The following is a 27,891-nucleotide window of genomic DNA, read 5'->3' on the forward strand; positions in this document are numbered from 1 at the left end:
TTTCATTACCTTTCATATTTTTGTTCCAATTAATTGGGGTTTTTGCATGGTTGGCACCCTAAGAATTTGACTTTGTGCTGCATCTTCTTTCGTCCTGCTACAATATTCATGTCTGAAATAGATTAATCACATCATACATGGTGTGACAGATAGGGGGCGCTGTCGTCCACTTGAACCATCAGATCAGATGCCAGACATCAGATAAAAGTCCAATAATTTTTATTCGGAAAATAATACAGTGCACAAAGCACCCTACACTCCACAATACTCATACAAATCAATAAATCCACAATAATCAATAATCCTCCATTCTCCCAGACGCCTTGCCACCCTTCCTCCCGACTCAGTTCAACCCTGGGATCTCCCACAGTCCTTTATATAGTCCTTGACCTGGAAGTGCTTCTGAACCCTCAATCCATGTGACTTCCTAGCACTTCCGGGTCAGATCAAAACTCTTCTTTTCGTCCTGGAAGTAAGTCATTTCTTCTGTCGCTGTGACTAAGACGTACTTCTGGGTTAGAGGTAAAATAGAAGTCTCTGAGCCTCCCTGCAGCGTCCCCTGGTGGTCCCAACGTTATCCAGCAGGGCTGAACAGGAAAACTCCAATGTCTATGATGCCCTCTTGGAATTCGGGGCATCTCCATGTCACAGGGATGGCTCCCTCTGGCGGCCTGGGGGTATTGGCCGGGATGAATTTCCGGCCATAGTCCACAATGGATACGCAATTTACAAACAAAAGCCATGCCATCTTGTACTTCTGATTACTCATACATACTTAAATGTTGTGTGTGCAACTCTAAAATGGACATTTTATCATGCGGATAAAGGTAACTGCATGCTGTGAATCAATTTGCCATCCTACCACAGACCAGGCTGGTAGCTCTAGCTTTAGGGTATTGCTTCCGCAATATGAGCGCTGTTAGTATCGACAATTTCTTGTAACTTTCTGCTATCCGAAATCACAACTTTCAGCATCATTCTGTCCAAGACAAACATCAATGGCTGCGTCAGGCTCCTTTGTAGTGTTCTTTTCAACAAGTCTCTGACGTCTTTCTCAAACCCTACCAAGACTTGCCTAAGGATAAGCTTCTCTTCTCTGCCATTCAAAGCTTGTAGCTGTACGCACTCTGGTATGAGCTCACAAGCAGCTGTCATCATACATAGGCTGTGAGGAACTGTCTGCTACAATAGTTTTTCACAAACTCAGTGATGGACACTGAGTGATTTGTGATGCAATAACATGTTTTGGAAAATATATTTTCAAAGGGTTATTTAATTAGAAATTTAATTCCCAGACCCAGAGAACTCCCAGTATTTCATACTTTAATAAGACTCCAAAGGATGATAAATAAGCAGATTTTCTTTACTGAAACACCAAGCAAGCACTTAAGGGCAAGCAGTTTGAACGTCTTCACACTGATGGCTTCAAGGAGGGTCTTGTTCCTAGCATGCCAGTTACAAGTACACAACGTTTCTAAGATTGCACCTGGATGAGCCTCACTTTGCCATTCTGCCTCATACAAAACCCACAAACCAGTCACTTTCTATTCAAGTTGTGTTCCTCATTCTGATTGGTTAACACAGAGATTAGCGTCTGTTCTTCCACTGCCTATTGGTACAGCCTTTTAAGGGTTGTCTTTCTGGTCTTTTCTGTTAAATGTCACTTCACTCTGATGTGGAAAGGTTTGGCCTGACGACACCTCATATATCACCCTACCCATCTATTTCCTCACCTATTTCTAGTTTTTGGAAGGCAGTGGTTTTCCTAGGCAGCATTTGTTGCAAGGTGGGACCCAAACATAGGGTGGAGTGTCACTCTGTGGCAGGACACAAAAATATAAAATCCTATACCACTGTGCCACCACACCTCAATCTGAGAAATGCTCTCTGTAATGAAGCCTTAACTGTAATCTTGATAAAATACTTTGAGGGATTTGAACCCAAGGGACAGCAACATTATGGAGAGGCATCCCATCTATGGTTGGCCACTGTGTACCCCGTGATATTGTAACAGAAAACGTGTTGACAAATAGATGGATGTTTTTTCTGTATGACTTCTCATGCCTATGCATTGCCATTGTATTTTTTACATTTCTTTTTTCCTGTTGGCTACTTTCAGATATTGGGCCCATTTCGATGACCATGGACCCCATTCAGTTTCAGAAAGACCTAAAGGATCTGTTTGTGCAGGTGAGTGATGGCCACACACCATGTTCATGTATGGGGAAGTGAGGGCTGCATGTCTGCAGAGAAAGTGTTCACTGGGCCACCTAGCTGTTTCCAGATCAAAGAATCCACACTCTGGAAGCCGGGGCTTCTCCAATTCATTTTTAATGTGTCTTAGTGCTGAGGCACACCCACCCTTGACATACTGAGGTAAATCTCGCCAATATGGCAGTCATGCAAATGGCTTTGAGAAGAAGGGCTAAGTGGCTACCTGACACAGTGGGGAACTGCCCTGGACAGCACACACGTATGACACACGGACTGCTCTTCTTATTTCTTGGCAAGACTGAGCAGTTTGAAGCGTGGCTGTACTTACATACCCAAGTTCTGGAGTCCACTTTAACTTTTGTCAGGGGCTTCTGGGAGTCAGAGCCCAATCCCAGTGCACTGTAAAGTTGAAAACCATAACATGACATTTTCAAACGTGCTTATTGAACCTGAGGGTGGCAGGTCTGCGCCTATTCCAGTACCATCAGTGCTGAGTGCAGTAATTAAAGCCAATATGGGTGCAAGGCACGGATGTGGACAATTTAGAGCCCTAAATTCTACTAATGTGTGCATCAATGGGGTGAATGAGGAAAGCTACAATACAAGTAAAAATAAAACAGAGGGAAAAAATTAATTTCACAAGGATGGGCAGTTTAACCCATGAGGCAGCCCCCCCTGGTATGCTGTAGACCCCTGTGCCTCCCTAGCCATGCTGTAGACCAGGGGTTCTCCAGTTCAGACTTGGGGGACCCTTGTGGCTTCATGTTTCATTCCAGTCAGTTACACAAATCACTGGGTCACTCTTATTGTCTAACTGATCTCATTGTTTAATTAGCTGCCATTTTTTGTATTCTTCAGTTATTTTGCATTCAGAAAAATGTGTCAGAATGACCCTTACATGTCAAAGAAATTCAGATATTTGCATTTTTCAATAGCTTCAAATGTGTAACTTTCTTCTACCATATTCTTTCTAATTCATAATTCATATTCATTCTAATTAATTTCTAGGGAGTCTGCTCACTTTATTGGTTCCAAATACTTATTCTTATATTTTTCTGACCTTTTTCTGTTTACTTTCCTCCTTTTGGAGTTTGTGTACATGCAGAGTTCTATTTTTTAATTAACAATTACTGGAAGTATATTTAAAAACATTAAAAATACAGTCATGTGAAAAAGTAAGTACACCGCATGGATATTGTTGATATTTTCAAAATATTTAAACAGGCAAACAGTAGATCTGAACAGTGCGTACAGATAAAGGTGATACACTTGAACAAATGGCACAAACAACTGACATGGTATATTTATTCTCATAAGCTAAAGGAACAAAAATGTGGTTTTGTCACATGGAAAAAGTAAGTCCACCCCTCCATTTACTACCCCTTCCAGTCTATAAAATCAGATTCAGGTGTTCCAGAGGAGGTGCCAATGATTAGAACCTCCTATTTGAGTTTGCAGGTGGACCCTGTCTGATTTAACCCACAGATATTGAGGGTCTGTTCTGTCTGCTGTTGAAGTGTCTGTGTGGTGTCACAATGCCAGGCTCAAAAGAGCTCTCTAATGCCTTCTCATGCCTAAGAGTCTGGCAAGGGATTTAAAAAGATCACCAAATAATCTGAACTCAGCCATTCCACAATAAGGAAAATCATCTTCAAGTAGTTTCTTCTTCTTCTTCTTCTTCTTCTTCTTCTTCTTCTTTCGGTTGTTCCCGTTAGGGGTTGCCACAGTGGATCATCTTCTTCCAAAAAATCATCTACAAGTAGCAATGTTCTCAAATGATTGTCCAACACTGGCTGACCCAGCATAATTTGGCCTATGAGTTGACCGTTTGATACAAAAAGAAGTCTCCAGGAACCCCAAAGTTTCATTGCAGGACCTGCAGGTAACTCAGTTGCATCAGTTTAAAGGTTGGCGTGATGCACTGCCTGGCCATCTGAAACTGGATAAAACAAGATGGAAACTTGTTAAGGGTAAATTTTTCACAAACGTTAGGAAGTTTTTGTTTACACAAAGAACCATAGACACTTGGACTAAGCTATCAAGTAGCATAGTAAACAGTAAGACTTTAAGGACTTTCAAAACTCGACTTGAGGTTTTTTTTGGACAAATTAAGTGGATAGGACTGGTGAGCTTTGTTGGGCTAAATGGTCTGTTCTCGTTCAAATTGTTCTAATGTTCTGAGAGTTAGCGAGTCCTTTTCTTCAGTCTGGCTTTGGTGTACTGATCTTTGGCTTATAGTTTTGTTTTAGATAAAACATAAAACTGGTATTCCAGTAACAAACTTTGATCACGTCTCACCTTCTGGTCCTTTTCCTTAAAAATTCTGCCTTCTTCTAGTGTGGCAGAATAATTTTCTGACTTGGGATTCTGATTCTAATTTGATATTTCTGAAAGTTGCACACGAGTCCAGGCCTGACAATGCTGGAATTTTTCATTTTAAATGCACTTTTCCTTCCCTTTAGAATATTAAACAACTCATATCATATTGCATGGGCGGCATGCCTCGCAGTTAGGAGACCTGGGTTTGCTTCCCGGTTCCTCCCTGTGTTGAGTTTGCATGTTCTCCCCGTGTCTGCGTGGGTTTTCTCCGGGTACTCCGGTTTCCTCCCACAGTCCAAAGACATGCAGGTTAGGTGGATTGGCGATTCTAAATTGTCCCTAGTGTGTGCTTGGTGTGTGTGTGTGTGTGTGCGCCCAGCGGTAGGTGGCACCCTGCCCAGGGTTTGTTTCCTGCCTTGCGCCCTGTATTGGCTGGGATTGGTTCCAGCAGACCCCCGTGACCCTGTGTTCGGATTCAACGGGTTGGAAAATGGATGGATGAATGGATGGATAATGGATGGATGGATATCATATTGCTTAGTAATGATTACTGAGAGGAGTAGTGACATCACCCCTGCCATTCTGACTCTGTTCTGGCCATAAGAGTCTTGTGCCAGGTGGCGTCTGTCTGCTTTCAAGAGTGAGTCATCACCCTTGATGGGAACTGAGGGGGGTGGGGGAGGGGGGGTTCGATTGGTGACTGGCCTGACAATAAGAGAGGAGTCTCTGAGCAGGTCACTGACCTCTGTCTGTCATCCTCATTAGGGATTGCTGCAGAAGAGCCACTGGACCTTCCAAGGCCAAACTGTTGTGGAGGTTGGGGGCATGGGGGGAGGGGGACTTCTACTGGATTTGCGTTTGTTTGCACAATTGAAACTTCAAAGCCAGCCGGAAACAGCCTAAGTTCTGAACAAGCAGTCTTTCTCTTTTTTCAGGGAGGTGGGGACTGCCCTGAGATGAGCATTGGAGCCATTAAGAAAGCCCTGGAGGTCTCTCTCCCAGAATCATTTATCTATGTGTTCACTGATGCCAGAGCAAAAGACTACCGCCTGAAGAAAGATGTCCTACAGCTGATACAGCTCAAGCAGTCTCAGGTGAGGAGGAGGAGGAGGAGGAGGAGGAGGGGGAGTGTTGTGGAACTCGAACAGAACCACAGTAGGCCAGACCTCACCAAGTACCTATAACACAGAGGGACAGATTTATTTAGATGCCTCCATCTCTTATAAGAACATAAGAACACATTAAATTTGACAAATTAGAGTACACTATTCAGTCCGCCAGGCTTGCTTGTTTAGCTGTTACTTAAGTTGTCCCTGATATCTCATCCAGATCCTTCTTAAAGGTTGTCAATGTTTCTGCTTCAACTCCACATCTTGGTAGATTATTTCAGATTCCCACGACTGTTTAAATCAGTGAAAGGCAACCTTTTTCCAGTTGCGGCGCACTAAGTCCAAAAATTTTCTTTCGCGGCGCACCTGAGGGACTGCCCATAAATAAAGTCGTGACAACACAATCTATGGACAATCGCCAATAAAAACAGTTAATTTTACAAGTTTGAAAGACATTTTATTAATAAAGGAATCAAAGGATAAATCTTATATTTAATTAATGTGAACGTTGAGATTGTTTTTCAGCACATATGAGATTGATGCGAGGATCAATTTTCGAAAGACAGACGCGCATTTCCTCGTCGATCATTTGAAGTCTCTCACGTTTCTTAGACTTAATTTCCGTAAGTGTTCCGTCATCTGTTTTTCCAACATAAAATATATTTTTTTAAACATTATCTTTTTAATCAACCAAAAGTTCAAAAACACCAGCAATTTTAAATATTTTACAAAAGTTTTCGCGGTGCCTGTAGAAAATTCCGCGGCGCACCAGTTGCCCAACAATGCTTTACATAAAGAAGTGTTTTTTGGGTTCAGTCCTAAATGCACTTTCCCTTAATTTCTTCTGTTGTACAAGATTCACTATTTTGAAGATCTGGATGAGGTCCCCATGTAGTCTCCTCTGCTGAGTTTGTCACAGTGGTTCATGTCCTTATGTCCTGAGATGTACCTGCTTGCTCTCCTTTGCAAAGCTTCAAGTGCTGCTCTGTCTTTCTTGTAGTGTGGTGACCAGAACTGCACACAATACTCCAGATAATATAAGATATAAGATACGTTTATTGTCACAGTACAATACAATGAGATATCTTTGGAGCAAGCCTGTACTGTAGATGCCTTAGATAGAGGTATATGAGAGTAGACATTAAACTACAAGAAGCACAAATTTAAAAGTAAACATTAAACTAGGAGAAGCACCGTTACTGTTAACAGTACCAAATATACACAGACTAAAAGTCTCTCTATTAAAGAAAAAAATCTTTCAGCGCGACAAGACCTTTTAGGAGACAAGACAAGACTTTTTTGAAAATATTTTTTTAAGTCCCTCGAGACAAGAATATTGCCATGATATTTTTAAAAGTCATGCCTAGCAACCATTTTCAAACAAGACCAGGATACTGTCACCTCTGAGTTTTGTGAATGCTTTTGTCAGACACACTTCTTGCGCTCTCAGCTCTTATAACTTTTAACGTTTTCCTCACTTTAAGTTCCCAATTAAAGAAGACTTATTATTTCCAAATCTTATTGAAGAATTTAATCACGAAGGGTTATCAACAGAAAAAATGAGTACACGGGCAATCCTAGCACCGAGAACCGATGAAGTCATACAAATTTATGCCCAAAATATCGATCGGTAACACGGCAAAATGGTTAAAAGCGTATTGATAGACTCTGCTGAAACAGTTGGTGGTGATGGTGCGGAAGATGAAAACATCAACTTACAATATCACGAAGAATATTAACAGACCGTTAACACCATCTGGTCTTCCACCAGCCGAATTACTGTTGAACGAAGGATGTATCCAAGAAAGGTAATGTAGTACATCTTCCGTGGATGACATTAGACAACAAAGGAGATCTTGATATGCCATTCGAATTAAAACATTAACAGTTTCTGGTTAGAATAGCTTTTGCAAAGACAATTAACAAATCTCAGCGCCAAACATTCAAAAAAGTTGTTTTATTTAATAGAGAGAGAGAAACGAAATGCAATCACGGGCAGTTATACGTCGTGTGGATGCAAATGTAACACTTCAATTGAAAATTAAAATCTGTTTAAATTGTACATCCACATCCCCATACGTGAGTGGCAGAACCGCAAAGAGGCTAGTGTGTAGCGCTGGCCAGGGGTTGGCAAAGCACAGTAAACCTACACTTTAAATTAACAAGCAGGGGGCAAAGCCCCCTAGTAAGCATAAATAAATAAATAAATGAAGTCACAGCGAGAATTGCAGTCCATGCAATGGCCATGGGCTCCATGTGGGTCTCGTATAAGTGTGTGATTGTGTGTAGTTGATGCAGAAGTTCAGTTCAATCAGTGGTGGTTTCTGTTATAGAAAGGGGCAGTGATTGCTGTGCATTTAATAGGCTGATTGCTTTGGGGTAAAAGCTGATCTTCAGCCTGGTAGTGCAGGCTGTGTGTGTATATATGTATGTATATGTATATATATGTTTATATATGTGTGTGTATGTATGTATATATATATGTATTTGTGTGTATATATGTGTGTGTATGTATGTATGTGTGTATGTATTTATGTGTGTGTGTATATATATGTATGTGTATATATGTAGATATATATGTATGTATATATGTGTATATGTATAGATATGTATATATATATATGTTTATGTGTGTGTGTGTAAATATATATATATACAACAACACTCAGCATGCAGGGCTCTGAAACACCTGCCAGAGGGCAGAGGAGTGAAAATGCTATGACTGGGGTGGGTTGGATCTCTACAAATGTTCTTTATTCTCCTTCTGTAGCAGGTAGTGAGGATATCTTCCACTGATAGGTAGCTGAGTACCAGCAATTCTCTGAGCCATCGTGATGATACACTGTGGGGTCTTCCTGTTCTCAGAGGGGCAGCCAGAGTACCACGCTGTAATGCAGTACATGATGACAGACTCTATGGTGCACCTGTAGAAGTTAACCAGCAGCTGTTGTGGGAATTGTGCTTTCTTCAGGCTCCTCACAAAGTGAAGCCTCTGAAGACCTTTCTTGGCCATTGCTATCGTGTTGGTTGTCCATGACAGGTCTTGGCCGATATGGACTCCCAAGAATCTGTAACTCTGTCCTTTGTCCACCCTCTCACTTTTTATGCTAATGCGAAGGTGACCACTGTAGTTCAGTCTTCTGAAGTCCAGAATTAGTTCTTTTGTTTTCTTGGAACTGAGAGCAAGGCTGATGTTCTGGCTCCAATTCTCCAGATTCTCAACCTCTTCTCTACAGGCAACTTTGTCATTATTGGAGATCAGGCCTGTCACAGCAGTGACATCTGCAAACTTTATTATGATCTTAGAATCATGGGTAGATTTACAGTCGTTTGTGAAGAGGGGATAAAGGAGAGGGCTCAGCACACATCCCTGTGGTACCGCAGTGTTTAGTATTATGGATGAAGAGAAGTGCTTACCCATGTGCAAGGCTTGTGATCTGTAAGTGAGGAAATACAAATGTTATTACTAGTGCATTATACAGTCTGAGCTTTACATTCCTCGATTTATATCCAACAGTTTTTATAATATAACCTAACATTTTATTTGCCTTTTGTAGTTATTTCTGCATGATACTAAGATAATGAAAATGTTTTGTCAACACTAACCCCCTAAATCCTTTTCAGTTGTCACTTACTTTAGGACAGTAATCTCCCATTGTGTATTTATAATTCACGTATAACACTTTGCACTTTTCTACATTAAATGTCACTTTCCAGGTGTTGGCCCAGTTCTGGAGTATGTCCAGATCTTTTGAATTCTTATTGCTGCCTCCTTAGTGTGTGCCAGTGCCATCTGTGAATTTCACAAGCTAACTGACTATACCATAATCAATGTGATTAATATAAATCAGAAAAAGTAGTGAGGGTCCAAGGACAGACCCCTGAGGGACTCTACTGATGACCTCACTCCACATGAAGGATTCTCATCTTATCTTTGCTCTTTGTCTATTCCGAATTAACAAACTTGAGATCCAGTTTTTTTTAGGTTTCCTTGGATTCCTACAGTTTCTAGTTTCAGAATTTCTTGGTGTGATGTGGAGCAAAGACTTTTTAAAAGTCTAAGTAAAATTTCATATTTTGTGTTTTTGTCAACAATTCCAGTTACCTATTCAAAGAAAAACCTAAACAATTGATTTGGCAAGATCATCCTCTCTGTTATTCAGTACATTATTTTCACACAGTAGCTAACCTTCTCAGGCTCCCATGCCCTTTGCCTAGCAAAGTTCCAAGGCCCAGTGGCCACACTGTTTTCCAGTGGTTAATTGCATCCAGGGGCACTAACTAGCTTTGTTTTTAAGGTCCAGACTCTCCTGGAGTTTACTATGCCCCTGAGGGGACACTGCTCCTGGTACTTCCTCACAACTCCAACTATTCGTCTAGGAATTCCATTTTCCCCCTTGTTCTTCAATATACTTGAATGGGAATATGTGCCCCCTGGTTGGAGTTTCTTTTCCACTTTGACTTTTGGAGAAGTTACGATTTGGCTCACTGTGTCTTCTTGAGCTTCGCCCTAAATTGGGTCCTGCAACTGCCTTTTTGATCTCCTCCCCATCCCCCAGTCCATTTCAAACATTCTTCTTCTGTTTTCCTAATGAGACTTGCTCCATTATTGCTCCAACACCCTCACTATCTTAAATGATCTTTTGTTACTTTGGCAGGTTGTATTTGTTCTAACTGGAGACTGTGGTGACCGCAGCCAGCCAGGGTACAGAGCTTATGAAGAGATTGCGGCCACCAGCTCTGGACAGATCTTCCACCTGGATAAACAGCAAGTGAATGAGGTGAGACTTGAAGGCAGGGTTCTTATTATGTTGACAAAGCTGTGCCCATAATTGGACATACCTTTGCCACTCATCTGTGGTGGGTAAGTGCCACAAATGAACAAAGCTTTATGCCAGATTGCCTTGTAGTAAAACTCTCTAATTTTGTGAACTTGTTGCTGTTGTCACATGATCAGTCAATTGGCTTTTTGTCAATGCATCTTGTAGAAAGTGACACTAAAGGCCTAACGATAATGGAGACTGTAAGGCTTGGTTCTCTGCCCCAGTATGAGCGCGCATTCCTGGGATCCATCAAGCCATTGTCTAACTCACATATTCAGTTCAGGGTCATAGAAAGCTAATGACTCTCAAGGTGAGAACCAGCTCTGGACAGGACACTAGTCCAGTGAGGGCACATTCAGGGGCACACGTTGCAAGGGCACATTCAATTACTCCAATTACTTATATTAAGTTAGTTTAAAGTTGACAATCAGTCTAATGGTGACAGTTAGCAAGGGCCAACTGGGGCCTCCTCATAGTTATAGATTACAACACTTAAAGATGAAGTTTCATTTCCAAATCTTTACTCATTGGGGGTCCTGGATGAGCTATCCCACCCATGAAATGTACATGATTTTGGTAAATTAAAATAAGATTTGGCTCTCTTTTGCTTTTCAACTTAAGCACTTCCATATGGCATTCAATGAGAAATTTATAGAAAATGTAAAAAAACTGTATGGAATAGTGTTTGTTGAGAAATATAAAGTAAGTTTTTCCTTTGTTAGTTCTTCATATAAAAAGCATGGAAGGTGATATCTAAAATAAAGAATGATTTAACATAACACTCTGAAAGGCACTATATACATACACTTGATGTGTTCTGTATGTGAAAGATGTGATACAGAATGATGTTTCAGCACTCTAATGTGGTAATCACTATGGAGGCCATATGTACATAAAACAAAAAAATTTTGGAATGTGCCCACTTGGAATTGAGATAATATTCCCAAACATTTTTATTCCATTTTAAGGTCATGAGGTGCGTAGGCTTATATTAGCAGCATTTGGGCATAAGATCCTAATCGTTTACAGGATACCAGTCAATCACAAAGCCTATACTTGTACACCCAGAAATTGCCCAGTAACCCAGAATGTACATCTTTGGAGCTTAGGAGGAGAACCAAAGTACCAGGATGAAAGCCCATACAGACATGAGTTAGCTAGCTGGAGGTGACTGTAGAATATTAAGCCTGATTTAATTGTCTTGTGGTGTAACTGAAAAGCCCTTTGAGATGATATTCAGTATTAAAGGCATTACTGAAAAATAAAGAAAGCATGAGTTAGATGCCTCACAGCGTTATAACCCAGGATTCAAATCTTGGCCCAAGTTCTGTCAGCGTTGTTTCTATGTTCTCGCATTGTCTGTGTTGTTTTATTTTTTCCAGCACGTTGGTTTTCCTGTCACATTAAGAAGATGTGCAACTTAGGCTTGCTGACCACACTGTGAGTGATTGTGGGTGGATGAATGAATGTCTCTTGCGATACGCCAGTTGCCCGTTCAGAGATGATTTCTACCTATGATCTGATGCCACCTGAATAGGCTTTGGCCCCAAACCCCTAAAACAAATTATGTCAATTAGATAACAGATGTCTAAGTAGATTATTTAGCTGTTTTATGCACTTCACGTAAAACAGTTTGAGAAGGTGAACATCATGAAAGGTACAATATAAAATATATCTTGTATTTGGTACACTGTATTAATCCCCAAGTGGAGCTTGTCTTTTCATATGACGTTTTGGAGGTCAGAGCATAGGGTCATCTACTGTTCAGTCCCACCTTCTGGTTAAGGGCCTTTCTGAAGGGCCCAACATAGTGAGATCCCCTTTGGCTGTAACGGGATTTGAATATAGTGTGATTAATCCTCTATAGTATTTTCACATAAAGTGCTTTATTGTGACATCAATTGTGCCGAGTGGCACATGAGCACATAGCCTTGCAAATCATAACAGACATGCTAACTTGACATTGTCACAAACCTTTCTGTTGTGACAATTGCTGAGTTGACTCATTGAGATGGCTTTCTATATGATCCATAATGTTGGTGGATACTGATGGAAGGGTTTCTTGGTTTTGGTACCTTACTCAGAGAACCAGTAATACACCACCTCTTCACCAACTGCTGAATTGTGCATTCTACAGACTGTTATTCCACTATTAACCCACTATTAACTGTAACCCACAGTATACTGCTACATAATTGAAATCTACTGGTCCAATTAATGTGGCATGTCTTCTCTCCAGTAAGCACATACATAACAGAACTAACAAAATGAAACACTAGTTTAAAGTCCCCCAAGGTTCACCTGACTATGTCTGCTGATGTTAAAACCAGAGTGGGGCTCCATTCTCTGCACAGGACCACTACTTCCTGCTATGATTTATTGTATTTGCTGTTTGTGTAAAGAGCTTTGAAACAGCATCCAGTATCACAGGCATTGCATAAAATACAACACGATTAAGGTGCTTTGTAAATTCATGTAAACACCTTTGGATGATGATCATTATGAAAGATGTTACTTCAAGTAAAACTTGAATTATATGAATGGTGCTTTTTATATGAAGAATCTGAGATAGCCTTCACTTTAAAAAGTGTCATATAAAATGCAACCTGATGTCATAATGTTCACATAGAGTAATTCAAGAAGGTGTTCATTAAGAAAGGAGCTTTGTAACATTAGGAATGATTAAAGTGTCAGAATAGCAATGCACTAATCAGCTTCCATATTTCTTTAAAATAAGGACTTTGAGACTCCTGCTGTCTTCCACACGGCATTCTAATGCAAGCCATAGTCCTTTAAAATGGATTATTTCTTAATAGAGATTATTCTTAATAAATCACCTGTGAGCATTAGATTCTACTCCAGTGGGGTCACTGCCCCCTTGGTTGTTTCCTACATACCATAGAACTTGCAATGGACCCTCGTTTTGGCAGTGGTGTAAAACAAATTCATTTCATTTTTGGACCTTTTGCATTTTTTATGTACTTTTATGTGGCTTCTTTGCATGGCTGTGGACATGTTGTTTGCTTTGGCCATGTCTGCTGTCTGTCGTGTAACATGGACGTCATATGTCAAAATTAGTCATCACTCACTGTATATGTAAGATGAGGGTGCACTGCATTTATTATTGTGCTTGAACGCTGAATTAAATAACAAAAGAAAAACCATAAGCATTAGTGATAGTTAGGGGCAACAACTACTAGTCAGTCTGAAGAATACTTGCTTAGTGATGATGTAGCTGCGTCTTTTTCAGTTTCCCAAAATCGAGCTGCAACTGAGTTGGAAAGGCAGGATCCAGAATGAGTCAAATGCGGAACAAAAGAAATTTCTCAGTCCAACAAAGTTCGTTTTAAAAAGGTTTAGTGAAAATTGAAAACAGGTTTTTACACACACAGCATAAAAGACAAAAAAGGAAAAATGTTTCTTCTACATCCATCCATCCATTATCCAACCTGCTATATCCTAACTACAGGGTCACGGGGGTCTACAAACTCAGCTTTTTCTTGTGGAAATTCAGTTACTTTCTATACTTAAAGGCTGTGTTATTTCTCTATGGCAAACTTTGATATGCTTTACTTATTACATTCACTATATTCTATACGTATGTCACATTCAGTATGGTCAATACGCTACGTTACAGGATATGTTTGAAAGCTGCTTTCCCTCTATGTCTTACCAACTGCAAGGCAGATCATAAACTGGGCCTTGTCTGTAGTCAGTGGGACAAGAAATAATTTAAATATTCCATTTCAGTTTAGCTTGTGGGGAATATAATATAATCTCCCATAGGCTATGCATTAATATATAAGCAAACATATTAACATCACTGAGAAAACACTTAATTTTAACAATTTAACATAACCTAAATGACTAACAAATGACTCTTACAGATGAGTTTGTACAATGGTGTGATCGCTCCTATTTACTACTGAATATTTATAAGACAAAAGATATGGTGGTAGATTTTAGGTGCTCCCCACCATCCATTGTCTCAGCTTTAATTACAGGAGAGACCGTGGAGATGGTAGAAGAATACAAATATCTGGGAACAATCACTGTAACAAACTAAACTTTGATCTGGACACAGAGCAAGTTTATAAAAAAGGGGCAGCCATGATTTCTCTTTCTTAGGAAGCTCAACTGTTTCAAAGTGGACAAAACCATCAAAGGCCCTTTTTTTATAAGTCCTTTATTGAATCCATTGTTACATTTACTTCTGTCTATTGGTTTGGGAACCTCAGTAATAAGAATACAGTATAAACCATCTTAACAAGATTATAAAAATTAGCAGTAAAATGATTGGCTCACAGCAGACCTCTATGACTGAAATGAATGGCAAACCAGTTAGAAAGAAAGCCAGCTCAGTTCTGTCAGACAGATGCATTCGTCTTTTCTCTAATTTCCAGCTCTTGCCCTCAAGCTGAAGATTTTGGTTTCTAAAGAGAAGCAGGTTTAAGACCTCTTGTATTCCTAGAGTTGTGAGCTTTTTAAATGCTGTTGCTTGGAGGGATGCTGCTAAATGTTAAATTCTGTATTATTGTTTTATGTACTGATGAAAGTCATTATTCTTCTTTGTATTGATCTTGAGTGTGTGTTTATACAATAAGATTGGTTGTCAATTGTTGTGTCTTTGTTTATCTATTGGATCTCTGGAACAATGTTTTCTGTACATTCCTGCTGCAAATTTCCTTCTGGGATAACAAAGTTTACCTAACCTAACCCTAACCTAACACGTTTTGACTATGATGTTGTTTTAATTGTGTTTGCTGTTTTGGTATTTTGATCACAGCCTGTTTTCTAACAATGTCCCTGTCTGCCTCCTTTAGATCTCTCCATTTTCTGGTTATTTTCTCAGCCTCTCTGACTATAACTCAGGTCCTTAGAGATGATAACAGAATTAAATTTTACATTGGCCAACAAAATACATAAACTGAAAGCTGCCAGTCTCCCATACTGTAGAGTCTCCCACAGGCCAGAAGCTGATTGATAGACCTCCTAATAAAGCGCCATACCAGTGGTAGGCCCGGTGTGTCCAGACTGCCATCTCTGCTCGTCACCTGTGGCTAAAAGGAGCCGAGGTGCAAGTCAGAGTATTTACCCAGTGGTGAATTATTCTGTTGTTCTTGTCATACTAATTGCTTTTTTAAGCACACACTATGAATAACGAGGACATATAAAACAAAGGGTGATTTGATGTGCTTTCCTAATGAAGTTAATGTGTCTTGCTCTTCACCTCTTAAACTAATGTGCTGTGAGTCCATTGATTTGTTTGATCAATATTTTATGGTATTGTTTGGTATTGTTCATGGGTTTTATGCTTTGATTTGATTCCAGAACATTTACTGGTCCTTCCAGAGTTCCCTCCCTATTGCACTGTAATTTCACACCAGGCCTTATTTATCTTGTTGGATGCCTTACAGTTTCTTGCTTTGCATTGCCTTTTATTGTAAAGTGCCTTGTGACGTGCTTCTTAGCGACTGTTTTTTCTGCTGGAATGCCTTTTGCCATCCATTTACATTTCTTAGCAGGATTGCCGGTCCACATGTCAAATGCACAAACTTGCCCCCTGGGTTCTTCTCCTTTTTTGGATTCTCCCTGTCCTTTTATCCATTGGTTAACTAATCTCCATTCCTCATATGTCAGTTCCCTGTTGTTTTGATGGATATGCTTTGAATCTGAACTGGGACTGCTGAAGGGCACATTCCCTAACAGAAGTGACAGAACGATGGGCACACATCCAATTACTGGTGTATGCTGTGTAGCTGCATGGCCACGGCAGGCTTTAAGGGGACAGAAGAAGGCTGATATGAAGTACTGTCTAATGAATACCGGAGGTAAAACAAAATAAACAAGTATCTTTATTAATTTTAATGGCACAAAGGTTGCCTGAAGAATACTTTGGAGATTTCCTCGTCATTTTTTCTAATTATTGCTAGAAGGCAGATGTTTTGACTGTCTTTTTTTAAAATAACTACACCCCATCTGGAGGTAATTGCACTTAATTGTGGGGCTCCTCCTGTGAACACTGATCGTTACAGCTCTGTCTGAGATTTTGCATCTTAACCCGAATAGAATTTCGATGACTTTCCCCTTACCCCCCGGCTGCCCTCAGCCTCTGTAAACCATCTGGAAAAGCTTTCTGGAAAATGAGATGTTAATCATTGGGTGTTGCCACTCGGTGAGTGGAGTAGAGTCTGGCAGCACAGGGCCGGAGGGCTCCTTAAATACTTCTTTGCTTTAAATTAAAACTTACAAATTTACAAATGAGAGGGAGACTATTGACTTGCTATTGCTTATTCCTTGTATCCGTCTTAGTTGTTTCTCAAAGACTGGAAAAGTAATTGTTTCACTTACAGGTTAGGCTTTCATTCGCTTTTGTTTAAAGAACTGCTTTGTAATTTCATTCTTCCAATCTCTTTCCAGCTCTGTCCTCCAGCATCCTTAGCCTAGTTTTAATGAAAGAATACTGATTTACTTTCTTTGATGCTTTTAAAAATGCTTAACATCTGGATTAGGTCTCCATTACGTCTTTTCCTCTCAGTATCAAAGAAATTAAGATGTGTTGACCTTACTGGAATGCAGCGTAGTCTTTTTACTGCAAGGATATGCCTGTGTGGTATCTGAGAACTCTCTGTTAGTTTATGCATTCTGTTATGTTTATGTTTAATGTTTCTTTTCCTATAAAGCCATTCCACTTTATTAGCCATTGTTCTTTCTTCAGCACATTGGCATGCACTGCACGAATAAAGAAGAAGAAGAAGCAGAAGTCTTAATTTCACTGCTGGACATTTTTGTCTGGGCGGCATGGTGGCACAGTAGTAGTACTGCTGCCTCACAGTACGGAGACCTGGGTTCTCCCTTCGTGGAGTTTGCATGTTCTCCCCGTGTCTGCGTGGGTTTCGTCAGGTGCTCCGGTTTCCTCCCACAGTCCAAAGACATGTAGGTTAGGTGGATTGGCGATCCTAAATTCTCCCTAGTTTGTGTTTGGGGTGTGTGTGTCCTGTAGTGGGCTGGTGCCCTGCCCGGGATTTGTTCCTGCCTTGCACCCTGCATTGCCTGGGATTGGCTCCAGCAGACCCCGTGACCCTGTAGTTAGGATATGGCGGGTTGGGAAATGACTGACATTTTTGTCAGCCTTATTTCACAATTGATCAAAGTAAGAATTCTATTTGTTGGCTTCATATAATATGGATTATTTTATAATAACATAAAATTCTCGAATGCGTTTAATCCAGCCCAGGGTCATAAAGGCCGAAAACCATATTCTGAGTGCACTTTAAATTTGAAAGGCATAATTTATCACAGCATGACATAACATATCATGTTATGGCACGTTACTTAATATTATCTTTATACATAATACGCTACCGTGGCTGTTCGTTTGTCTGTCCAGGATTTTAAATCACCTGTAGCTCGCAAACCGTTTGACCAATTGACCTGAAATTTGGTACACATATACTACGAGACTCTACTATCCGCTTTTGGGGTGCTGATTGACCTCCAAGGTTATTCCTCTTTTTATTTTTATTTTACTATACAATCAACTCTCGGCAGCAGCCATGTGGTGCATGTGTAAGGGCGCCGTTCTCATCCCTACCACCTTTGCCGTCACTTCCCCTACCTCTTCATATCTTAAATCATTCTTGTAGCAGATTGAAGTCTAAAGTGCCAGCTTAAGTGAAAAATTAAGGAAAACATACTAAATAATTGCAACACAAACACTGACTTAATCAGTTTTAACGTGAAAAGATGCTGACGGAAGAAGAGAAGAAGCGGACCGCTAGGATGGAAAAAAGAAGAGCTGCTCATGAAGCAGGAAGCACATCAGCCTTTGAGCAAACGAATGATAAACATACAGAGAAAGAGGATGAAAAGTATGAATGATCAAGTCAAGTGGATTCACTGCACGTTATTGTGCAGTGTGCCGTTACTGGTAACTTAATAATACATGTTTCTTAGTATTACACCATATAACATTTTCAAAATCGTTTACATAAAATCAGGATTGTTGACTGCAAAGTCTATCCCTGCAGCATCGATGTGAAATTTTTGGCCATTTTACAGAATTTAATATGGTAGGAACTTTACTAAAAAGTCTTTTTGTTTTATTTACTTTAAAATGTTCTATATAAAATATGAAAGGTACTAATTAAAAAATGTAAAGTGTTTTTTCATAGTTTATACTAAGAATAGCGATGCTTAAAGTAAAACTCTGAAGCACTAGGTAAGCATGTTGTTAAAGCACTTCAGAATGGAATTCACAATTAATAGCAGTAACAAAGTCAGAGAGGCAAGACTGCATGTGCAGAGGAGAGGTGCTAGGTAAATTGGGAGAAAGTGGTTAAGGACAGAGCTACCAGGTAAGGGGAACAGAGGAAGGCCTAAGAGAAAGTTTATGGATGTGGTGAGAGAGGACATGCAGGGGATGGGTGTGACAGAGTAAGATGACGAGGACAGGAGGATATGGAAAAAGATGATCTGCTGTGGCAACCCTTAATGAGAGCAGCCCCAAGACAAAGAAGAAGATATTAAATATTTTCTATGGAAGGATTTGGTGTGGTACTGTATTCACTATAAATTTATTTATAGGGAGTTATATAACACTGCTAAAGCTATCTATGATAGCATTTACTACACAAAAACAACTACAGTATATACAAACAAATATGAATGGCATTACTTTATATAAAATAAAACTGCTATAGAACAATATTTACCTTTGCAGATGCTCTGGATGACATTTTGAAAGACTTTTAACATTATAAATGACTATATAATAATAATAATAATAATAATAATAATAATAATAATAATAATGCTTTGCATTTATATAGTGCTTTTCTCACTACTCTAAAGTAACATTTTAGGGGAAATACTCCTTCTTCCAAGATCACTTCATTAAATAAATATAAGTTAATTTTGTAATTATATTATGTAAAATTTAAACAGATAAAGATTGTAAGAGACATTTGTTAGTTAGCTCAGTTATGTTAAATTGATAGAAATATTTTCTTAGTAATGTTAGGATGTATGCCTATATATTAGTGCAGAGTCAGATAAAATTGGGCAGGGCAGCAGCTTTTGGGGGAACAAACTGAAGCAACACTTATTATTATATAGTGCCTTTCACATATCTATCTATCTATCTATCAAGTATATAGTGCCTTTCACATCTATCTATCTATCTATCTATCATATAGTGTCTCTATCTATCTATCTATCTATCTATCTATTATATAGTGCCTTTCACATATCTATCTATCTATCTATCAAGTATATAGTGCCTTTCACATCTATCTATCTATCTATCTATCATATAGTGTCTCTATCTATCTATCTATCTATCTATCTATCTATCTATCTATCTATCTATTATATAGTGCCTTTCACATATCTATCTATCTATCTATCTATCTATCTATCTATCTATCTATCTATCTATCTATCTATCTATCTATCTATCACTGTCTCCATTACGTCTTTTCCTCTCAGTATCAAAGAAATTAAGATGTGTTGACCTTACTGGAATGCAGCGTAGTCTTTTTACTGCAAGGATATGCCTGTGTGGTATCTGAGAACTCTCTGTTAGTTTATGCATTCTGTTATGTTTATGTTTAATGTTTCTTTTCCTATAAAGCCATTCCACTTTATTAGCCATTGTTCTTTCTTCAGCACATTGGCATGCACTGCACGAATAAAGAAGAAGAAGAAGCAGAAGTCTTAATTTCACTGCTGGACATTTTTGTCTGGGCGGCATGGTGGCACAGTAGTAGTACTGCCTCACAGTCGGAGACCTGGGTTCTCCCTTCGTGGAGTTTGCATGTTCTCCCGTGTCTGCGTGGGTTTAGCCAGGTGCTCGGTTTCCTCCCACAGTCCAAAGACATGTAGGTTAGGTGGATTGGCGATCCTAAATTCTCCCTAGTTTGTGTTTGGTGTGTGTGTGTGTCCTGTAGTGGGCTGGTGCCCTGCCCGGGATTTGTTCCTGCCTTGCACCCTGCATTGCCTGGGATTGGCTCCAGCAGACCCCGTGACCCTGTAGTTAGGATATGGCGGGTTGGGAAATGACTGACATTTTTGTCAGCCTTATTTCACAATTGATCAAAGTAAGAATTCTATTTGTTGGCTTCATATAATATGGATTATTTTATAATAACATAAAATTCTCGAATCGTTTAATCCAGCCCAGGGTCATAAAGGCGAAAACCATATTCTGAGTGCACTTTAAATTTGAAAGGCATAATTTATCACAGCATGACATAACATATCATGTTATGGCACGTTACTTAATATCTTTATACATAATACGCTACCGTGGCTGTTCGTTTGTCTGTCCAGGATTTTAAATCACCTGTAGCTCGCAAACCGTTTGACCAATTGACCTGAAATTTGGTACACATATACTACTGAGACTCTACTATCCGCTTTTGGGGTGCCGATTGACCTCCAAGGTTATTCCTCTTTTTATTTTTATTTTACTATACAATCAACTCTCGGCAGCAGCCATGTGGTGCATGTGTAAGGGCGCCGTTCTCATCCCTACCACCTTTGCGTCCACTTCCCCTACCTCTTCATATCTTAAATCATTCTTGTAGCAGATTGAAGTCTAAAGTGCCAGCTTAAGTGAAAAATTAAGGAAAACATACTAAATAATTGCAACACAAACACTGACTTAATCAGTTTTAACGTGAAAAGATGCCGACGAAAGAAGAGAAGAAGCGGACCGCTAGGATGGAAAAAAGAAGAGCTGCTCAGGAAGCAGGAAGCACATCAGCCTTTGAGCAAATGAATGATAAACATACACAGAAAGAGGATGAAAAGTATGAATGATCAAGTCAAGTGGATTCACTGCACGTTATTGTGCAGTGTGCCGTTACTGGTAACTTAATAATACATGTTGCTTAGTATTACACCATATAACATTTTCAAAATCGTTTACATAAAATCAGGATTGTTGACTGCAAAGCCTATCCCTGCAGCATCGATGTGAAATTTTTGGCCATTTTACAGAATTTAATATGGTAGGAACTTTACTAAAAAGTCTTTTTGTTTTATTTACTTTAAAATGTTCTATATAAAATATGAAAGGTACTAATTAAAAAATGTAAAGTGTTTTTTCATAGTTTATACTAAGAATAGCGATGCTTAAAGTAAAACTCTGAAGCACTAGGTAAGCATGTTGTTAAAGCACTTCAGAATGGAATTCACAATTAATAGCAGTAACAAAGTCAGAGAGGCAAGACTGCATGTGCAGAGGAGAGGTGCTAGGTAAATTGGGAGAAAGTGGTTAGGACAGAGCTACCAGGTAAGGGGAACAGAGGAAGGCCTAAGAGAAAGTTTATGATGGATGTGGTGAGAGAGGACATGCAGGTGATGGGTGTGACAGAGCAAGATGACGAGGACAGGAGGATATGGAAAAAGATGATCTGCTGTGGCAACCCTTAATGAGAGCAGCCCCAAGACAAAGAAGAAGATATTAAATATTTTCTATGGAAGGATTTGGTGTGGTACTGTATTCACTATAAATTTATTTATAGGGAGTTATATAACACTGCTAAAGCTATCTATGATAGCATTTACTACACAAAAACAACTACAGTATATACAAACAAATATGAATGGCATTACTTTATATAAAATAAAACTGCTATAGAACAATATTTACCTTTGCAGATGCTCTGGATGACATTTTGAAAGACTTTTAACATTATAAATGACTATATAATAATAATAATAATAATAATAATAATAATAATAATGCTTTGCATTTATATAGTGCTTTTCTCACTACTCTAAAGTAACATTTCAGGGGAAATACTCCTTCTTCCAAGATCACTTCATTAAATAAATATAAGTTAATTTTGTAATGATATTATGTAAAATTTAAACAGATAAAGATTGTAAGAGACATTTGTTAGTTAGCTCAGTTATGTTAAATTGATAGAAATATTTTCTTAGTAATGTTAGGATGTATGCCTATATATTAGTGCAGAGTCAGATAAAATTGGGCAGGGCAGCAGCTTTTGGGGGAACAAACTGAAGCAACACTTATCTATTATATAGTGCCTTTCACATATCTATCTATCTATCAATTATATAGTGCCTTTTACATCTATCTATCTATCTATCTATCTATCTATCTATCTATCTATCTATCTATCTATCTATCTATCTATCTATCTATCTATCTATCTATCTATCTATCTATCTATCTATCTATCTTACATCCACTTAGCTAGCAAACAACAGAACTACTTAACTGATTTAGATTTCTTTTTTTCTATAATTTGTTTAACATTCCAGTTGATTTTGCAACTTCACTCATCACGCTAAGTATCACAGTTCGCTTGGAGGAGTGATATTTTCACACTAATCCGAGAAAGAGGCTGCAGGTTTTTGGGAGCGTGACGTCAGGAGTGGGGAGCCGGGCAGGACCCTCCTTGTACCCTGCCACCGCTTAGCTAGTGATACCTGTTTGTTTATTGATTTTTAAAGTTTGTCCTGTTTTACTACTATGCTGATGGAGCAGTGAGGGACAGCTAGTCAAAAATAAAAACAACAATTGATTAAAGTGTAAAGGATTATGCCACATCCTAACATCCCTAAGAAATTCCTAACAAGAAGAGCTTTGTGTTGGCATAAAGCTTTATATTCTTTTTACTCCTTGAGAAACTCAGTGTGTCCCATTGTCATTTAGGTTTATAATTTTATGCTTTGAACTGCATGGCCATTTGCTTGTAAGGGGTGTAAAGGCTGCCAAGGTTTATGTGAATTACTTATACTGCCTCCTCATAACATACTCATCGTCATCCTTACATTTCATAATGCTGAGGTCCCTATTTTGAATTTATATTGTTTGTAGATATTCAAAAAAATGGCATTCCTGATACAGGTCCTAGTTGAACTTCATTGATGATGTCACCCTAACTGTACATTCTCCATTTACAGTATCTGTAACTTCTTTCTTAAGCTTGTAATCTGATTTGTATATTAGAATGAATATATATGATATGGCTTCTTATTTTCAAGCTGCAAAGAGATGTTTCCCTCAACAGTGTTATTTTCTTAATTTTTTTTTTGTGAAAAACATTGTTCTCATCTGTTTAATCAGACTATCAGTTTCAACTAACACAAAAGGCACCAAGTAACGTCTTAGGCCCTTGTTTTATTGAGGGAGAGGAAGAAATGTCAAAACCAGTTCTACAACTGTTAACTGTAACCTCTCACTTGTCTCACTGTCCATACTGTATCCCACATATTTATTCCTAGGGATCTAATTTCTTGGCTCGCTAGTAACGATCACACAAAGATACTTATTTAAGTATTCACATAAAAATATTTGTTTGCTTCAAAAACCAATGGCAGAAAATACAAGCAATTCAAAAAATCACATAATACAGGTGGGTTCATGCAGTTTTCATTCAGTTCTACAGTAGATGACAGTTCCCAGATGGCTCAGTTCCTTAGATACAGATTACACAGTACATACTTAATTGAAAAATGAAAAGAAAATGATTTCTTACTGAAGACAAAGCTGCTTTACAAGTGTCTAGCAGCTAAGCAGCAACAGAGAGAAATCCCCATAAAAGTGCCCATGTCAGTTAGAGGTCAAGCAAATGACACCTTTTATTGGCTAACTAAAAAGATTACAATATGCGAGCTTTCGAGGCAACTCAGGCCCCTTCTTCAGGTAAGATTTGATACAGAAACTGGAGTTCACTGTGCTTATATACACACTAGGACAAGTAACAACACTGTTAAATCTTTAAATGAGACATCTTAAATGTAAAAAATTAATGGAGCTCTTCAGGCTAAGGTTCATTTAATAAGAGAGAAGAACAATGCATGGTCAAGATTTTTGGATAAGATAACCATACACTGACCATACATTGTTCTTCTCTCTTGTTAAATTAATTTTAGCCTGAAGAGGTCTATTAATTTTTTATATTTAAGATGTCTCACTTAAAGATATTCCAGTGTTGTTTCTTGTCCTAGTGTGTTGCAGGTATAACTGCTATGTTACCAAACCACTAATTATAAAATGCAAGAAAATAAATAAAAGACTGCACAATAGTGGTGATGGTTAATTGGGTTAGCATAGCACCTGTTCAAATATACCCTTTGGATAGTTAATAATAAAGCAGTTAAAAATATATTTGTGATTACAGTGGCAATTAAATCACCTTTTGGAGTCTGCAACACTGACTGGCAATAAGATGTAAACCACAAGCTTAACACCCTCCATCATGGTAGCCTATGTCACCACTTCTACTTTAAACTTTCTTTTCTGTCCTTGCTGTGCCCCCTCTTTTTCTCCACTGTCTTTTCTTTGCCACCACAGTTTACTAAGGTTAAGAAAATGGACAGTTCTTCATGTGATTACTGAATACACAGTGAGGACACGGTGAGCTGAAGTGGAATTTGACACGGACATGAAATAAGTTGTTTTTCTTAACCAGCAGCTGCCAAGGCAAATGTTTTGTCTCATTTCTGCTGGGTCAAGTTTCAGGTTCTTCTTGGTGCAGCCCAAGAGACAGAGGTGTCAATTGAAAACCTCTACACGCTGCTCTCTGAGGGCAGCCTGATGTGTGGCTGACCCTCCAGCTGTCGTGTGCAGTAAGGAAAAGGAAAGGGTGTCATCTAGATGGAGTGGGCCTGTGGGGTTATCTGATCTGTTACCTGTTTACTTTACTGCACCAAAGGGAAACCTCGACAGAGGGTGCAGCGGCTCTTAAACTGCGGCAATCATCCAGGTGGAGGCTTTCCAGGCCATTTCCAAAGCAGCTGTGGTGGTGGGAAAAAATTTGAAGGGTGATGAATTTTTGAAGATTGTGATGGTGTGGGCAGTAGAGTTGGCTGAAACCTGGGATTCTTTGGGCCGTTCATAATTGAAGATTTGATTGCAGTGTTTAAGAGGCCAAAAATAAGCCTAAACTGCGTCAGCGAACGCGACCTCTCGCACTCCAGCAGATTACAGATGAGTTTGCGAAAATGACCTAAATCCTGTCCTTCTAAATTGATATGTAAACTATTATGGTTTGGCAGAATTATGTTCCCATGCAGCTCTGTGGTGGGCAGCTCTGTGAAGGGAATCATCCCACTTTTACTTTATGCAGCACCTTACAACAATAAACCATTGTCAGAGTCAAGCACTATCCCAAAGTGCATTACTATGAGCCATATTTACAGTAGTGCTAGGTATAGCAGTATTATACTAAACCAAGTCTGGACTAGGAAAGACACAATATACAGTACAATTAAGTAACTTTAAAATGTTGTCCAAACAGAAAGACGTTCAATGCACTAGATTGGTTTAGCAAACATTATGAAAAATAACATACAAATTACAAAACTACTTAATCAAATTCAGAACTTAAGGAGACCACAGCCCATCCTAGAAGCACTTGTGCAAAATCATATAATTAAAGCCCATTGGAATGATATTATATACTAGGCAACACGGATTAGACGATCTACAAGTCTCCGATTTAAAGTTTAAATCCGAACAATCTTTTTGCTGTTCTGTTATTTCACTAAGTAATAATTCTGTTTGTTTGTGATAATATGATCTTTACTATCATTTTTTTGAGACTTTCGAATTTTATTACTTTAATTATCTCTAACCTGCTCTGCATGTGTATCACACCAACGTTTTTGAACCTCTTTACGATGTCCTAGCAGCAGCTGTAAATGCTCTGTCTGTCCCCCTTAGTTTTACACTTGGTATGAGGGACAACAAGAGACAACTGACCAGAAGATCTAAGCACTCTAGATGGCTGGTGTAAAGCACACAATTCAGATAAATAGGCCGAAGCAAGCCCATGTAAAGATTTAAAAACTAGCAATAAGATTTTAAAATCAATTTGAAAACTGACGGACAGCCAGTGTAAGGAAGCTAATATTGGAGAAACAGAATCAGACTTTCTTGCCCCAACCAGAAAGCGAATGGCAGCATTCCGGACCAACTGTAACCTGCATATCAGGGATTTGCTAATCCCAGAATACAGCGAGTTGCAGTAATGAAGCGAGAGAAGATAAAAGCATGAGCAGCTTTCTCAAGATTCCTAGAAGATAAAAAAGGCTTGATCTTACGAAGCTGGAAAAAGCAACTCTTGACTACAGAATTTACTTCTTTCTCAAAAGAGAGGTTACTGTCAAAGATAACACCAAGATTGTGGACTTGATGTTTGCAAAAGACAGAGCAAGAGCCGAGAAGTCCAAGACCAATTTGGGCTTTAGCTGATAGACCCACTATAAGCACCTCTGTTTTATTTTGATTTAGATCAAGAAACTTATTATCCATCCAGGATCTTAGTTCTGAAAGACAGTTGTGCAGTTGATTCATTGCAGAGTTGCAGACGGGAATATAAACCTGTATATTATCAGCATAGCAGTGAAAGGAAATGTTAAATTTCTTAAAAATAGCTCCAATAGGGTGAAGGTATATAGAGAACAAAACAGGACCCAAAATGGATCCCTGAGGAACACCATATTTAAGAGGAGCAATAGACGAAAAAAGGAATTTAAAGTCACTGAAAAGTGCCTACCAGTTAGATATGACCTGAACCAGTTAAGAGCAGCCCCTTTAAGCCCAACAAGATGTTCAAGCCACAACAGCAATATCTCATGGTCAATAGTGTCAAAGGCAGCAGACAAGTCAAGGAGGTCAAGGACTGCAGCATCACCTGAGTCAGTAATAATAGAGATGTCATTGAATACTTTAAGGAGGGCCATCTCAACACCATGATAATGCCTAAAGCCAGATTGCTAGATCTCATATAAATTATTGCAGTTAAGGTGATCAACTAATTGATTATAAATAATTCTTTCTAATATTTTAGCCAGAAATGGCAATTGGGAAGTCGGGTGAAAATTGGCTAAAACTCCAGGATCTAATTCTGCCTTTTTTTAGACAGGGATGCACCGCAGCATGTTTAAAAGATGAGGGCACAACCCCTCACTAATAGAACCATTGATAATGGCTAGTAAAGGTGGACCCAAAGCTTCAAACTTAACTGTGAAAGGCACTATATAAATAGGGTAAAAGCAGTTTTTGAATATATTCAAAAAAATACATAACTTAATATTCTCACACTTGTTACATCCAGTTCAGGGTTCACAGGGATACACAGCCAGTCCCAGCAACACCAGACACAAAGCAGTAGTAACTAATCCAGCACTGGGTGTACTCACAGACACACACACACTCAAGATGAAGCTAACACACATTTGTTTTGGTTCTCTGTAGTAAACTGGGGCACTCATTGGGGTACTCATCCCAAAATTCACACGAACGTGAGGAGAATGTGCGCACTCTGTACCGACAGGCCCAGAAGCTTCATACCCATGACACAGACCTGTACTGCAGCAGAACTAACCACTGTACCCTCCCAATAGGTAAAGATGTCATTTAAAAGAATGTTAAAGCATCC

At 39.0% G+C, this 27,891-nt stretch overlaps 1 protein-coding gene across 1 annotated transcript in view; it reads left to right on the forward strand.

The window, feature by feature from the left end:
* Nucleotides 1-27,891, forward strand: part of LOC120535995 (hemicentin-1-like) — a 222,098-nt gene that overhangs the window by 13,175 nt on the left and 181,032 nt on the right. The window contains 3 exon segments of the mRNA XM_039764259.1: nucleotides 2,120-2,190; nucleotides 5,469-5,627; nucleotides 10,301-10,423. Coding sequence (XP_039620193.1) covers nucleotides 2,120-2,190; nucleotides 5,469-5,627; nucleotides 10,301-10,423 — 353 coding nt within the window.

This window comes from Polypterus senegalus, chromosome 9, assembly GCF_016835505.1.
Source record: "Polypterus senegalus isolate Bchr_013 chromosome 9, ASM1683550v1, whole genome shotgun sequence".
Classification (NCBI taxonomy): Eukaryota; Metazoa; Chordata; class Cladistia; order Polypteriformes; family Polypteridae; genus Polypterus; species Polypterus senegalus.